Genomic DNA, 16,923 nt, shown 5'->3' with positions numbered 1-16,923 from the left:
CCACCTTGACCTGTCAGCTGTCTGACACCACTGACTGTGGTCGTCTTCTTGAAATCTGATCTTCCCTTATCCTCTCCTGCTTAGGGTTAGGGTAGGGAGAAGTAGAAACTGGCTTGTTCTGCAGCATGGGATGTTTAGGTTGGATATTAGGAAAAACTTTCCTACTGTGCATATAGATAAGTACAGGAATACGTTACCAAGAGAGGTTGTGGAATCTTGGTCACTGGAGGTTTTTAAGAAGAGGTTAGACCGATGGTCTGTGTATACTTGGTCCTGTCTCAGGGCTGGAGGATGAACTAGCTGACATCTTGCGGTCCTTTTACCCTATGTGTTTCTGTGATTTTATGGTTCATTATCCTAGCCCTTCACTTTGACCTTGTCTCCCTCTGGAGAATGGTGGCTTTATTTAGTAGTTTTGTTTTTTTAATGAAAAATATGCATGGGTCAGCTTCCCTCTCAATCTGCTTTGTTAGCCACTGGGTGTGAAGGAGTGAATTCCTCTTCTGGGATGGGGATGTGATTCCTGTTTAAGTAGCATAGGCCTGTCTCCATTTACATGGAAACACTATCAAGGACTATCCACGTATGTATGAAGCACACTGGACAATGGAAGTCTCCTGGAGGTTAATGTGTAATGACTGGGTCCAAGGGAAGCAGAACACGGGAACACAACTGCACTGCACTTTGCTGAATGGAATGTATGTTCCTGTTTTTGTGTCTTTTTGTAACTTAAGGTTTTGCCTAGAGGGATTCTCTATGTTTTGAATCTCATTACCCTGTAAGGTATTTACTATCCTGATTTTACAGAGGTGATTCTTTTACCTTTTCTTTAATAAAAATTCTTCTTTTAAGAACCTGATTGCTTTTTCATTGTTCTTAAGATCCAAGGGTTTGGGTCTGTGTTTCCTTGTACAAATTGGTGAGGATTTTTATCAAGCCTTCCCCAGGAAAGGGGGTATAGGGCTTGGGGGGATACTTTTGGGGAAGACGTCTCTAAGTGGACTCTTTCCCTGTTCTTTGTTTAACACACTTGATGGCGGCAGCATAGGGTTCAAGGACAAGGCAAAGTTTATACTTTGGGGAAGTTTTTTACCTAAGCTGGTAAGAATAAGCTTAGGGGGTCTTTTATGCAGGTCCCCACATCTATACCCTAGAGTACAGAGTGGGGAAGGAACCTTGACATATGCACTGAAATGTAAGTACTATATTTATATTTCAATTATTTATTTTATAATTATATGGTAAAAATGAGCAAGTCAGCAATTCATGGTGTGCAATGGCACTTTTGTATTTTTATATCTGATTTTATAAGCAAGTAGTTTTTAAATGAGGTGTAACTTGGTGTAATTTGCAAGACAAATCAGACTCCTGGAAGGGGCACAGTAGTGTGGAAAGCCACCGGTCTACACAGCTGTTTTTATGGGCTAGCACCTACAGTGGAGCACCCACAGGGAGACACATCTCAAAGAACCATCGTTGATGCACAAGTTGAGTAACTTCTTCTTTTGCTGTTACATGATCTCACTGGTCGTCTTTCCCCTGAGCAGGGTTTCCAGTTTCCAAACCCGATGTCATCTCCCAGCTGAAACGAGGGGAAGAGCCGTGGGCCCCAGATCTCCGGGGCTCAGAGGAAAGAGAGATCCTGAGAGGCAGCCGCGTGGGTGAGGGATGATTAAACTTACTCAGTGCTTGAAGGAAACAGCTGGGATTCCCAGCAAAGACCTTGTGAGGTCTCTGGGTTCAGGATGGTCCCCAGCAGGTGTCATATCCTCAGGGCAGATACTGTTCATGGCTCCCTACCCATTCTAACTCCTGGCAGTAGTTCCCTCCCAAAACTCCCTTCTCCCTGGGGAGTGTTTGGATGGGAACTGGATTCAGAATTGATCCTCTCCTCTCGCCCCTTTGGGGAAGAGTTTGGGGAAATTCAGTCCCTGTTTTTTTTCCATCTTCAGCTATTCTCTTGGTTTGTTCCCCGCTTTTCAATTCTGGTTTCTGAGGTTTTTCTTTCTCTGTCCCAGCAGGTGATGGGATGGTGAGAGAGACCATGGAGCAGAATCCTCAGCAGGAAGAGGAGCAAGTGGAATCGCAGGGGACGTTATTGCAAAGATGCACAAGGAGTGTGTCCAGGAGTTGTGAGCGGGGAAAAGGCTCTCAGGGGCAGCACAGGCCAGAGAAGGGGCAGGGAAACCAGCCAGTGCAGACAGTTGGAATACCTGTTAATTATCGGGGAACTCACAAAGGCCTCAAGGAAACCAAGTCCAAGCAGAGAATCCTGACGGGAGAGAGAAATAACACGGGCTTTGAGTGTGGGAAAAAGTTCAGGAGGCACTCACACCTTATTACCCATCAGAGAATCCACACCAGAGTGAGATGCTGTGAGTGCGGGAAAACCTTCACTCAACACTCACACCTTATTCGCCATCAGAGGATCCACACAGGGGAGAAACCCTATGAATGCTGTGAGTGTGGGAAAAGCTTCGCTCGGAGCTCAGGCCTTATTACACATCAGAGGAGCCACACAAGAGAAAAACCGTATGAATGCTGTGAGTGTGGGAAAACCTTCGCTTGGAGCTCAGGCCTTACTGGGCATCAGAGGATCCACACAGGGGAGAAACCTTATGAATGCTGTGAGTGCGGGAAAACCTTTGCTTGGAGCTCAGGCCTTATTACACATCAGAGGATCCACACAGGGGAGAAACCCTATGACTGCTGTGAGTGCGGGAAAACCTTCACTCGGAGCTCACACCTTATTCGCCATCAGAGAATCCATACAGGAGAGAAACCCTATGTATGCAGTGAGTGCGGGAAAACCTTCGCTCAGAGCTCACACCTTATTCGCCATCAGAGGATCCACACAGGGCAGAAACCTTATGAATGCTGTGAGTGTGGGAAAACCTTCTCTCAGAGCTCAGGCCTTATCGTACATCAGAGGATCCACACAGGGGAGAAACCCTATGAATGCTGTGAGTGCGGGAAAACCTTCGCTGGGAGACCAGAGCTTATTACACATCAGAGGAAGCACACAGGAGAGAAACCCTATAAATGCTGTGAGTGCGGGAAAACCTTTGCTCAGAGCTCAGGCCTTATTACACATCAGAGGATCCACACAGGAGAGAAAACCCGATGAATGCTGTGAGTGCGGGAAATTCTTCCATCACAGCTTTTCTCTTATTTATCACCAGAGAAGCTGCAAGGGAGATAAACACCATGAAAATCTTGTCTAGGGCTCAGAAAAGATGGTTTTTTCTTTTTCCTAATTCCCAAGTAGTGAACTTTAAGGCAGCACTTGTGGCGTCTCAGCTCCTTCAGGTGAGTTCTCTGCTTTTCCCTTTTGCAGCTCACCCTTCCTTGGAGTGAAGCCCACAGTGTTTTTCATCAGCTCCTTTGTTCTGTGTCATGGAAGTGTGCGTCCCTCCAACAAGAATGCCCATCAGTCCCAGGTGGGGAAACCAGGAGTGACCTTTACTAGGTACATGGAGGTTAAATCTACCTGGGCCTTGACTCCACTAGGCTTTTCCATGGAGTTAGCTAGATTGAATTAGCGATCCTGATGTAAAAACACAACTATTTTTTCAAGAAAGAAAATAGCCCATGTAGTGGCCAGGGTAACGTAGCAAATTTCCTCACCACTGGACACAACTTCCAGCACTTTTCCTAGTCTAACCAAATTTGGAGCATCATGTTTATACTTTTCCTCCTACTACAAAGTGATTGTTAGTTTTCAGGTTCCCCCATTAGGGACAGATTGCCTCATTCCCAGTTGTTCCCACATTGCACTGGGTTCTGCTCAATAGCAATTGGGTTTTGTACCATTTTTCTCAATGTAAATATAACAGAGAAGTTGCAGGGATAGAGGGTGTGACTAAGTGGGGATTTTCCCTTATGTTGTTTGTGAGTCTTGCTGTCAAGCCTATGTGAGTTTTACTGTTTTGCATGAATACTGTGTGTGCTTCAGTTTTCCTGTGTGCTGCACCCATACCTCAGTGGTGGGAATAGGGGTGTATGACTTTGGCTGAGACGTCTGGGGCTGGTGAGGCTGTGTGACGTTGCAGTCTCTATGCTTTATGGAAATATGCTTATGTATATGACAGAACTGGAATTTGCTTTACACTAAATACCCCTTGTGTGGTGTCATTAGAAAGCTCGTAATCTACGAAGTGTTCATCCTATTTGTTTGCATGTATTATGTATTATCTGGAGGTAGGAGAATAAGCTATAAACTTGTATCACTGATGCAAACATATTAAGTGGAGGCCATTAAGGGTGCTCCAGAAACAATCAGTTGTAAGTGGCCTAAGTTACTTGAAAGCCTTCCTGTGTACGTGTGGGCCAGCCCATGGGGAATGGAGACTAGGGGTCTTACAGTGACATGTGACTGTCACCTGAAAATGAAATCCATCTTAAACCTGGTACTTTTCCATTTAGAAGGAGGGGTGGGGACGCAGAGAGACAAAAGATTCCTGCCTTGTGCCAAAGCTATAAAGGGGGTGGAGCAGGACAAAGAGGGCCAGTCATGAGAAATCCCCTGCTTACCACCTGAGATGTCTGCTGGAACTAACACTACCTGGTGAAAGGATCGGGCCCAGACTAGGAAGGAGTCTAATCTGTGAAAGAAGTTTATTGGAACATCTCTGAGGGTGAGATATTACCTGTAATCAATTTCTTAATGTATTAGGCTTAGACTTGCGTGTTTTTGCATTATTTTGCTGGGTGACTTACTTTGTTCTGTCTGTTATTACTTGAAACCACTTAAATCCTGATTTTTATACTTAACATAATTTTTGTTTATTAATAAACCCAGAGTAAGTGATGAATACCTGGGGGAGCAAACAGCTGTGCCTATCTGGGGAAGGGATAGCTCAGTGGTCTGAGCATTGGCCTGCTAAACCCAGGGTTGTGAGTTCAATCCTTGAGGGGGCCATTTAGGGATCTGGGGCAAAAAAAATTGGGGATAGCTCCTGCTTTGAGCAGTGGGTTGGATTATATGATCTCCTGAGGTCCCTTCCAACTCTGATATTCTATGATCTCTCTATCAGTGTTACAGAGGGTGGACAATTTATGAATTTACTCTGTATAAGCTTTATACAGAGTAAAATGGATTTATTTGGGGGTTTGGATCCCATTGGGAAGTTGGTGTCTGGGTGCTGGAGACAAGTAAGCTGCTGAGCTGTTTTCACTTAAAGCCTACAGCTTTTGGGGTGTGGTTCAGACCCTGGGTCTGTGTTGCAGCAGGCTAGCATGTCTGGCTCAACAAGACAGGGTTCTGGAAGTCCCAAGCTGGCAGGTAAAACGGGCTCAGAGGTCATTTCAGCACATCACATGACAGTCCCAAGGGGGTCTCTGTGACGGAACCTGTGACATGGTGCCCTTCGTAACCTGAGACCCAGGAATGGGGTGCGACCAGGTGACTCTTTGCCCAGGAAGCGAGATAAAGACAAGGAGGAGGAGCAATGGGGCTGTCTGACTTCGGGTCGCTGGAAGCTGGCAGTCTACTTGGGGGAACTGGAAGAGAGGGAGTCCAGGGCATCTGGCCCACGACTCCCCAAGATGGACTTGGCCGAAAGTCACTGATTTCTGTGCTAACAAGTTCTGTTGTATGCCGTGCTCCTGTCGAATAATAAACCTTCTTTTTACTGGCTGGCTGAGAGTCACTGCGGAGCTGGGGGGCAGGGCCCTCTGGCTTCCCCAGGAGCGCCATCCGGGTGGACTCGCTGCGGGAAGCACATGGTGTGGAAGGGGATGCTGAATACTTCGAGGTCAGACCCAGGAAGATCGAAGTTGTGTAAGCTTCTTGTCCTGGTGACAGTGTGCTGAGAGAGAGGAGACATGCTCCCCACAGAGTCCTGACTTGCTTCATATGGAGTAGTTCCAGAGCATCGCCTGGTGACTCTGTGACTTGGGGGGAGGGGGGAAGAGTGTGTGTTTTCAACCTCTGTGACACCTGAAGTGGTGAGTCGGAGGGATTCTCACCTGCCGAATTACCCCAGCAGTGTTTCCTCTTGTTGAGCCATGTAGAATTGATCTTCTCCACTTTCTACAGTTCCACTGCTCAGTGTGTCCTATGATGAGAGGGTTCTCAGCCCTCTGTTTATGGATCACAGTTTGTTTTCTTTGCTCCTAAAACAGTAATTTAGGGCCTGAGATGGAAGTATCACAGACCTGGATGGAGTAGCAGCCGTGTTAATCTGTATTCGCAAAAAGAAAAGGAGTACTTGTGGCACCTTAGAGACTAACAAATTTATTCGAGCAGAAGCTTTCATGAGCTACAGCTCACTTCATCGGATGCATTCAGACCTGGATGGGGAATTTGAATGGATCTGAAATACAGTGAGATCATTTGGAGTTTAAATCCCAGTTTCCAACTGCTGGCAAAGCCTGTTATAGGACTTTTCCTACTGAGATGGGATTGTTTGCAGATGGGGAGGCTGGCTGGTTGGTTTGTTTTTTGGTTTTTCCATTATGACAATACTGGAACTTTTGTAAATAATATGACTCAAAACTAATGAGTGAAGGAGGTTTGAATGGCTCAGAGGAGAATGCAATGGGAGAATCTCTTGTCCTGATTCTGAGTCGTGTAGCCAATAGGACTAACCTGCTTGCTTGCATAGATATAGTTTTTTCGTATACGTTTAAGTATTTGGTTTATTGTAATAGGTTTAGAGATTTATATTAAAGTAAGCTTGGCTGTAACGCAAGAGACCTAAAGGCCATATCCTGTATGTTAATAACACATCTATATTAAGACCATTTACCCAAAAAAGTAAAGTTAACCTATATCTTGTTACCTAAATAAATAAGTATTTACACACGTCTATAACCTTCTGTCTAGACCAACAGATAATGAAGAATGGCATAGAGGTTTTTTTTTAATGTGGTACCCACAGACTTAACAGGTACATCACAAGGAAACTTAACGTGCGTATATATGTGTCATCAATACGCACAAACCTACTAGCCTATGGGGTAAGTGTACCCTAACGTTTGTGGGTGAGGAATAAAGTCTGGGCATAAGAGGGAGGATTTCCGGCACTTGTGTCCTGTAAAAGAGGTTACCCACCTCGCTAGAGCACTTCACTCCACTCCACTCTATCATTTTCACTTACTCTGTCTTACACTCACTCTATCTATTCTATCTACAATGGCTACTACTATTGGTAGGCTATACTTGTTCTTCTTAAACTTTAAGTTTCAAGGGAACTAGGCTAAGCTTGGTTTCCCTAAGCTTTTATTCTTAGTTTTGTTTTATTAGGTTTTAAGTTTAAGTTAGTCAAGTAAACCCTAAGTTATCTCTTAGCATTAGTTTTTCTAAGCTCTGCATCAAGAATTGAGAAACCTGAACTGCAAGGCTGGTCCTGTGTCTCTTACCCCAGGTTATCAAGGAAGGGTGTGAGTACATTAACCAAAGCTTTGTAGCATATAATACTATATTATCATATGTATCTTTTGAATAGCAGTAATGCAATTGTAACTTTGTAATTCTGGGTATTTTACCATTTACTTACTATTATAAATTTTAATAAAAACTCTTTAAGCCTATATCTGTCTCAGTGTGAGCTTTCTGTCATACCCCCGAGTGCCCTTACTAAATTCCATGAAGCCTAATTTGGAACAAAAACTTTTATCTTCTATTCAAACAAATTGGCAAGTCTAAAACCAATACTGTTAATATTATTAATTAATAAAATAAAATAACATTAATTTAATTTATTTTATATTAGCATACCCTAAATCAGGCTACAGTCATCATGTTTAACCTGCTCTGGAATTTCTAGTTATATGAAACTGGATGTATCTTGTGTGATGTGGGTTTTTCCTCTTCCGGGACATTTGGTCATAAAATCAGATATTTATTTTATTTGCCAGACTGTAGCTCAGATTTCCGGGGGACTTTGAGAAAGTGACTATTTACTGAAATAGTCATTTCTTATTTTATTTTTGCTTTTTCTCTGCTCCCTCCTTGGTGACATGGAGAAACTTCAAGTGCAATTCAGTCAACAGGAGAGACGACTCCAAGCTATTGGACGTGCTACCAACTGGTTTTAAATCTCCAGTCTGAAATGGCGAACTAGAGCACACCCCAACTTGTGCAACTAACTGAAGCGACTGCACACAATCACACTGCTGCTTGATTGTTTTAGGTCAATATTGTCTCATGATCTGGGGAGAGAATTCCACAGTAAGTAACGAAGAACTGGGCAAAAGGCCCATGTATTTGTTTCCCGAGGTAGTTTTGAAATAGGCTCTTGTGACACACTAACACCCATGTTCACATCCTACACGAGGGGTTCTCAACCTTTTTCTTTCTGAGCCCCCCCCGCCCCCCAAACATGCTATAAAAACTCCAAGGCCCAGCTGGGGTAGGCGGGCAGCTCGGGTCTCTGGGCTACAGCTGCTGGGTGGGGGGCAGCTCTGGGCTACAGCTGCTGGGTGGTGGAGGCTCGGGGCTTTTGCCCTGTGGAGTGGAGAGCATTGGGGCTCCAGGCTTCTTTCCTGCAGGAGGCTTGGGGGCTCTGGCCTTCAGCTGCAAGGCCCTGAAGACCTCCTGAAAGCAGCTCACAGACCCCTGGGGGTCACACTGCCCTACACACTATTGCAGTAATGTTTGTACAAGGTGTGACGCTGGCAGGGCAGGTTATGTCAGAGTGTGTTCAGGCCAATGGATGTGTGTATTAGTATAGATCAAAGTGATTGTTAAATGTTCAAATGTATTGGGTGCTTAAATGTCCTGAAACACTGTAACAGGATACAGTAAGTTAATAGCAAACTGTTACATTGTGTAAACCCCTGTCACTAAATAACCCATCCAACGCCAATGAAGGTTTTTGGAATGCAAAGGAAGAAAAGGTTCATTTCAAAACCAGTGGTCGTAAGAAGCAGGATTCCTGGGGTGTTTGCACTGTTGTTGCACAGGGTGGGAATGGGGAACTGGGCTCTGGCTTAAAGCGGTGTCAGGCTTAGAGGGGCTGGGTTCAGAGCTAGAGTTTAGGGTTGGGGTGAGGATTGGGCTATGGTTTTGGTTAAGGGGTTTAGGGTTGGGGACCAGGTTATAGGGTATGGGTTCCAATTTGGTTCAAGATGGGTTCCGGGTAGGGGGTGGAGTTGGGGTTTGTATTTTGGGGGGAGGTTTTGGCCAGCAGCAGCATAGAAGTGTGGGTGGCAATGGAGTGCCAACCAACAGTGATTTATAAGTAGGGGTTTTTAGGTCATTTTAGTGTCAGTAGCACCCTAGGGAGGGGTAGGTTCATGTTTGCTACAGGGGACTAAAGTGTTGGGGAAGGGGTGGCAAATTGACCCATCATTGTTAAGCTAAGATTTTGTCATGGTTATTTTAATAAAAGTCATGGACAGGTCATGGGCATTGAATCTCTGTAATCATGTATAGAAAGATCTGTTTCTCCATGTGTACCTTCACAGCAGGATTGTTACATCACAAACTACTAAACATGTGGGAAGAGGGGGCAAGTTCCTCCCCTTTCCCTTCATTCTGAACCACCTGTACCGTGCTGGAGGGGAGATAGCCCAGGACTTCTGCAGGTCCCCTTTTGCCCCAGCTCTTTACTGAGATGTCACAGCAGGGGCAAAGCACTAAGCAGGGGGTTGGATCGAGGGGAAAGGGGTACAGGGGTGCACTGTGAGAGATGTAGGGTGTCTTCGCCTACCTCGCTTATTGGACTTTGGAGGTGGTGTGGAGATGGAGCGTTTTGTGCTGTCTTCCACCGTGGAGTGAGGAGCCAGAAATTTCTAGCTGCCCGGGGGTGAGGGGAAGCACAAGCTGCGCTGAAAAGTGCCCCCAGTGTGTGCAACAGCACGTCACCGAGGGAGCATCCCTGAGCTGTGCTGCCCACCTCTCGGTGAGGGGGATGGGTGACCCTCCCCCCAGGACTGGGGACAGTCGGTTACAGGGGGGCAGCCTTAGCCATTCTCCCCCTTGGCTTATGTGTCTCAGTTTCCTCCTCTGAAACCACTTCACCTCCTGCTCCTACCCCCCCAGGCACTAGATAAAGACCCCTGACCCCTCTCATTCCCTCCCCCCGGGACACCTGGACCCCCCATCTTGCACCCCCCATCCTCCTCATCCAAAATCCCCTCATCTACCCTTGCCCCTGCAACCCTCCTGCCCCTGCCCAGATCCCCTCAGCGGGTCCTAAACCGACCTGCCCCCACTTCACCCCAACTCCCCCTCCCAGCAGTGCAGGGAGCCCCAATCCCTCTGCTCGTCCCCCGGGCCCCTTCCCCCCAAGCCACAGCACACCCATTGCCTTGTGCCCAGCTGAGGCCGCTGGGAGTGCCACTCCATCCCTACACCCCAACCCCAATTGCCAAGATGGTAACTTAGATGTTTTTTCCCATGTGCTGGGTTTAGGGAGAAGAAGTCACGTGTCAGAGTATACTGCCCTCATGCGATGGGATGGGAGCCAGAGCGACAAGACCGCAAGAATTGTTGATGCTAGGCAAAAGCCGTCCATCTGGGAGCGGAACAGCCGCCACTCTGTGAGATAAGTGTCAGGTTGTGAGCAGAGCAATCACCAAACCAGTCTGGCTCCAGGTAGGGAAGCCCCATTGACTGGGGCTGGGTTTGTAAGAAAAGGATCCTGATGAGCTGTGGATACGAGGGAGACAAGGTCCCCAACTTCAGGGGTTGCTCATTTCTCTGGCCAGGAGTTGTGTGTCCTCCGCAGCAGAAGGTTGGATCTAGTAGGACGACTTACCTTCCTCCAGTGTTTTACTTCCTTCCTCCCTCTCTCTCCTGTAATGTGTTGGCCAACTCCCTCACTCGCCTCTCCCAGTGTCACTCTTGCAACATGAGGGAAACGCTTTGTGCATTCCCCGGAGTGGCCACCCAGTGTCACTGTTGCTCCATACGGGAAATGCTTTGTGCATTACAGCAAGTGGCCACCTGGTTTCACTGTCCCTTGACGAGGGAAATGGTTTGTGCATTACCTGGATTGGCCACGTGGTTTCACTCTTGCTCCATGTGGGAAATGCTTAGTGACCCCAGGTGGCCACTCAAGGTAATGCACACAGCATCTCCTTCAGTGCTCCTCACAAGGACCCATTCCACATCCTCCCATCTGCTCCCGCATCCCCAGGCTTGCCAACACTCCGCTCATCCCACCTCAAGCTGCCCCCTTTACCTGGACTTTCCCTTGGCCCTCCTGATCCACCCCATCTGCTTCCCCATCTCAGGGCACCCCAACATCCTCCATGACACCCCATCCCTACAGCCCAACCCCCTCCAACCTAGTTCTCCATTGCTGGGCCCCACTTTCCCAGCTCCACGCTCCACCACGCCATCCACAGCCTGCCAAGTTTCCCTCTCCAATTCCTGTTCCCTCTCGGATCTGCCGGGTTCCCCTTCCCAGCCACCCTGGGGACCTCCAACCCCTGTCCACCCTGCCCTTACTCCAGAGGTGGGCAAACTGCGGCCCGTGAGCCACATCGGGCCCGAGGGACCCTCCTGCCTGGCTCCTGGCCCGGGAGGCTAGTCCCCGGCCCCTCCCCCGCAGCCTCAGTGCACTGTGCCGTTGGCGTGACACTCTGGGCAGCCAGGCAGAGCAGCTGCAGAGCCGCGGCCTGACCCGGTGCTCTGGGCCACACGGCTGTAGTGCCGCCAGCCACTGGCGCTCCAGGCAGTGCAGTAAGGGGGCGGGGAGCTGGGGGGGTTGGACAGAGGGCAGGGGATTTGGGGGTGGTGGTCAGGGGCAGGGGTGTGGATAGGGGTTGGGGTGGTCAGAGGGTGGGGAATGGGGGGGTGAATGGGGGCAGGGGTCCTGGGGGGCCAGTCAGGAAGGAGGGGGGGGGTTGGATGTGGCGGCAGGGGCAGTCAGGGATCGGGGTCCTGAGGGGCAAGTCAGGAATGGGAGGGGTGTTGGATAGGGCGGCAGGCAGCAGTCAGGGGTGTGGGGTTCAGGGGTGGTCAGGGGACAGGGGGGTTGGATGGGGTTCAGGGGTGGTCACGGGATGGGGGGGTTGGATGGGGCAGGAGTCCTGGGGGGCGGGCATCAGGGGGCAAGAAGGAGGGGGGTCGGACAGGAGGCAGGGACCGGGCCACGCCTGGCTGTTTGGGGAGACACAGCCTCCCCTAACCAGCCCTCCATACAATTTTGGAAACCCAGTGTGGCCCTCAGGCCAAAAAGTTTGCCCACCCCTGCCTTCCTCTCTGTTCTTCCCCTGATATTCTATGATAGACAGTCATTCACATGACTAAGCCACTGATGCGCGTACCTCAAATTGCCTTCTGAACTTGTTCATCGATCAGCCCCACGTACTGACTCTCTCCTTTCATAGAATCATAGAATATCAGGGTTGGAAGGGACCTCAGGAGGTCATCTAGTCCAACCCCCTGCTCAAAGCAGGACCAATTCCCAATCAAATCATCCCAGCCAGGGCTTTGTCAAGCCTGACCTTAAAAACTTCCAAGGAAGGAGATTCTACCACCTCCCTAGGTAACGCATTCCAGTGTTTCACCACCCTCCTAGTGAAAAAGTTTTTCCTAATATCCAACCTAAACCTCCCCCACTGCAACTTGAGACCATTACTCCTTGTCCTGTCCTCTTCTACCACTGAGAATAGTCTAGAACCATCCTCTCTGGAACCACCTCTCAGGTAGTTGAAAGCAGCTATCAAATCCCCCCTCATTCTTCTCTTCCGTAGACTAAACATTCCCAGTTCTCTCAGCCTCTCCTCATAAGTCATGTGTTCCAGACCCCTAATCATTTTTGTTGCCCTTCGCTGGACTCTCTCCAATTTATCCACATCCTTCTTGTAGTGTGGGGCCCAAAACTGGACACAGTACTCCAGATGAGGCCTCACCAATGTCGAATAGAGGGGAACGATCATGTCCTTCGATGTGCTCACTATGCCCCTACTTATACATCCCAAAATGCCATTGGCCTTCTTGGCAACAAGGGCACGCTGCTGACTCATATCCAGCTTCTCATCCACTGTAACCCCTAGGTCCTTTTCCGCAGAACTGCTGCCTAGCCATTCGGTCCCTAGTCTGTAGCGGTGCATTGGGTTCTTCCGTCCTAAGTGCAGGACCCTGCACTTATCCTTATTGAACCTCATCAGGTTTCTTTTGGCCCAATCCTCCAATTTGTCTAGGTCCCTCTGTATCCTATCCCTGCCCTCCAGCGTATCTACCACTCCTCCCAGTTTAGTATCATCCGCAAATTTGCTGAGAGTGCAATCCACACCATCCTCCAGATCATTTATGAAGACATTGAAGAAAACCGGCCCCAGGACCGACCCCTGGGGCACTCCACTTGACACCGGCTGCCAACTAGACATGGAGCCATTGATCACTACCCGTTGAGCCCGACAATCTAGCCAACTTTCTACCCGCCTTATAGTGCATTTATCCAGCCCATACTTCTTTAACTTGCTGACAAGAATACTGTGGGAGACCGTGTCAAAAGCTTGGCTAAAGTCAAGAAACAATACATCCACTGCTTTCCCTTCATCCACAGAATCAGTAATCTCATCATAGAAGGCGATTAGATTAGTCAGGCATGACCTACCCTTGGCGAATCCATGCTGACTGTTCCTGATCATTTTCCTCTCGTGTAAGTGCTTCAGGATTGATTCCTTGAGGACCTGCTCCATGATTTTTCCGGGGACTGAGGTGAGGCTGACTGGCCTGTAGTTCCCAGGATCCTCCTCCTTCCCTTTTTTAAAGATTGGCACTACATTAGCCTTTTTCCAGTCGTCCGGGACTTCCCCCGTTCGCCACGAGTTTTCAAAGATAATGGCCAATGGCTCTGCAATCACATCCGCCAATTCCTTTAGCACTCTCGGATTCAACTCGTCCGGCCCCATGGACTTGTGCACGTCCAGCTTTTAAATAGTCCCTAACCACCTCTTTCTCCACTGAGGGCTGGCCATCTACTCCCCATGTTGTGATGCCCAGCGCAGCAGTCTGGGAGCTGACCTTGTTCGTGAAGACAGAGGCAAAAGAAGCATTGAGTACTTTCCTCTCCTTGTGCCATTTCCCTTCATAGGACACGGGCAGGCGTGCTAGGTGTGCATCCCCACAGGCTAGGTCTCGGGAGCCATGAAGAAGTAGGAGGGGACGAAAATCATGCAGGGCAGTGGGTGTGAGAATGGAGCGGTGACTGTCTATGTTGACTCGGTCTATGTACATTGAGTGGGGCCAATGTAGAATGGATGGGAGATGGAGGCAGGGATGAGGGCAAGATTAAACACACCGATAGAGCTCTGTGTAGTGATGGTTCTTGCTTGTCTTTATTAGTTTGCAGAGGAATCGTCCAGAAGCCCTAGCCGGAAGAGAAGGTGGCAGAAGTGGACCTGAGCAGCCTGGACATCCTTCTAAGGAGACATGAACAGTCCTCATGTTTCTGCCTTCTGCATAACTGGCTGTGAGTAAGAGGTCAGTGCTTTGAATTCCTCATCTGTACTCGCTGTAGTTTTCTTCACAGGCCGTGTGCTTTCTTGTTGGGTACGAGGCTCTGGGATTAAGGCTGGGGAAGGGACAAGAGTCTCCTGAGCAAAGTGACTATTTTAGGTGCCTTTACAATGGGTATCTTCCAGTTGCAATTGTAAAGTAGTAATGGGAGATGAGTTAAGGGCGGAGCCCTGGAATACGGGAAACATGGAATGAAGAGACAACGCGACATTGCAGATGGAGATGCTAATTTTTGTTGTTGTTCCCTCTTCTGCTGGGTTTAGTCCCAAGGGAAAAGAAGTCAAGCGTCGGAGTCTACCGCCCTTATGCGATGGAAAGAGAGTGATGAGACCGTGAGCGTTGTTGATGCCACGGAAAAGTCGTCCAACTGGGAGCGGAACAGCCGCCACCCTCGGTGAAGTGTCTGTTTTGGTGATTGCTTTGCTCACGGCCCACCTCGCTCCTGGTAGGGACGCCCCTTTAGCTGGGGCTGGGTTTGTAAGAAAATGTTCTTGACTAGCTGTGGTTACGAGGGAGACGAGGTCCCCATTTTCAGGGGCTGGTCATTTCTCTGGCCAGGAGTGGTGTATCCTCTGCAGCAGAAGGTTCGATCCAGGAGGATGACTCTAGGTGGTGAGTCGCTTGCCTTCCTTCCATGTTTTTTCTCTCTTCTCTAATATGTTGGCCAACACAGACCCCTCCCCCTTACCTTTCTGTCCTTACCTTTCCTTGTGCCTTCTCCTTTCATAGGATATTGGGAGGCGTATTAGGTGTGCATCCCCACAGGCTGTGTCTTGGGAGCCATGAAGAAGTGGGAGGGGACGAAAATCATGCAGGGCAGTGGGTGCGAGAGTGGAGCGGTGACTGTCGGTATTAACTTGGTCTCTGTTCATCAAGTGGGGCCAATGTAGATGGAATGGAAGAGGGAGGCAGGAATGAGGGGAAGATTTCAGGCACCAATAGACCTTTGTGTAGCGATGGCTTCTGCTGCTGCTCTTGCAGAGGAATTGCTGAGGAGCCCTAGCCGGAGGAGAAAGTGGCAGAGATGGACCTGAGCAGTTTGGACATTGTTCTAAGCAGACGTGAACAGTCCTCCGCTTTCTGCCTCCCGCTTAACTGGCTGTGAGTAAGTGGTCAGTGCTTGGAATTCCTCATCTGTACTCGCTGTGGTACTCTTCACAGGCCGTGTGCTTCCTTGTTGAGTACGGGGCTCTGTGGTATTAAGGCAGAGGAGGGGCCACGTCTGCTGTGCAGAGTGACTATGTGGGGTGCCATTGCAAGGGGTGCTTTTTGGTTGTAATGCTAAAGGTGTAATGGGAAGAGGGTTGAAGGCGGAGCCCCGCCATGCAGGAGAGGGGAAAAGAAGGGCCAACGAGACGTTGCCGACTGAGATGGTAACTGATTTGTTTTTCTCCCTTGTGCTGGGTTTAGTCCCAAGGGAAAAGAAGTCACGTGCCGGAGTCTACTGCCCTCATGCGATGGAAAGCGAGTGACAGTGACAAGACCGCGAGTATTGTTGATGCCACGCAAAAGCCGTCCAACTGAGAGCAGAACCGCTGCCACTCTGTGAGATAAGTGTCTGTTTTGGTGATTGCTCTGCTCATGGCCCACCTGGTTCCAGGTATGGATGCTCCTTTAGCTAAGGCTGGGTTTGTAAGAAAATGTTCCTGACTAGCTGTGGTTATGAGGGAGACAAGGTCCCCATTTGCAGGGGCTGCTCATTTCTCTGGCCAGGAGCAGTGTGTCTTCCACAGCAGAACGTTGCATCTAGGAGGATGACTTCAGGTGTTGAGTTGCTTGCCTTCCTCCCATGTTTTTGTCTTTCTTTCTCTCTACTCTCGTGTGTTGGCCAACTCTCTCTCTCCTCTCCTTGTGCTGTCTCCCTTCTTAGGACGCAGGCAGGGGTACTAGGTTTGCATCCCGACAGGAGACGTCTCGGGAGCCCTGGAGAAGTTGGAGCAGATGAAAATCATGCGTGGCAGTCGGTGTTGACTTGGTTGTCGAGTGGGGCCAGTGTAGATGGGTTTGGAGAGGGAGGCAGGGCTGAGGGTAAGATGTCAAGCACTGGTAGAGCTTTGTGTAGTGATGGCTCATTCTTGGCTTTTGCAGCTGCTCTTGCAGAGGAATTGTCCAGTAGCCCAGCCAGAGGAGAAAGTGGCAGAGGTGTAGCTGAGCAGCTTGGGCATCCTTCTAAGGAGACATGAACAGTCCTCCCCTTTCTGCCTCCCGCATAACTGGCTGCGTGTAAGCAGTCAGCGATTGGAATTCCTCCTCTGTAGTTGTTTTTGTCACAGGCGGTGTGCTTGCTTATTGGATACGGGGCTCTCTGGTATTTAAGGCTGGGGAAGGTATCACACTCACAGTTGCTGTCTTTCACGAGGTAAATAAGCACCCCGACTTTCACAATAAACCAAAAATCAAGCTAATTCCATTTCAAAACAAGGTAATCCGTAAGAACCCGAACACTCTGTGACTAGATCCCCCCGGCGTGCAGACTGGGAGTGTGGTGGACCCACTGT

At 49.0% G+C, this 16,923-nt stretch overlaps 1 protein-coding gene and 1 long non-coding RNA gene across 2 annotated transcripts in view; both read left to right on the top strand.

Moving 5' to 3' along the window:
• Positions 1–7,536, top strand: part of LOC141978826 (uncharacterized) — a 39,678-nt gene extending 32,142 nt beyond the window's left edge. The window contains 2 exon segments of the mRNA XM_074941155.1: positions 2,371–3,124; positions 3,126–7,536. Coding sequence (XP_074797256.1) covers positions 2,371–3,124; positions 3,126–3,224 — 853 coding nt within the window. The 3' untranslated portion in view covers positions 3,225–7,536.
• Positions 7,537–10,417: 2,881 nt separating this feature from the next.
• LOC141978878 (uncharacterized) lies at positions 10,418–14,798 on the top strand. Its single transcript, XR_012636436.1, has 3 exons — positions 10,418–10,546; positions 14,252–14,389; positions 14,689–14,798. It is a non-coding gene; the product is annotated as an uncharacterized LOC141978878 (long non-coding RNA).
• Positions 14,799–16,923: the final 2,125 nt, after the last annotated feature.

Source organism: Natator depressus, chromosome 28, assembly GCF_965152275.1.
Source record: "Natator depressus isolate rNatDep1 chromosome 28, rNatDep2.hap1, whole genome shotgun sequence".
NCBI lineage: Eukaryota > Metazoa > Chordata > Testudines > Cheloniidae > Natator > Natator depressus.
This window is presented reverse-complemented; position numbering and strand designations above follow the sequence as displayed.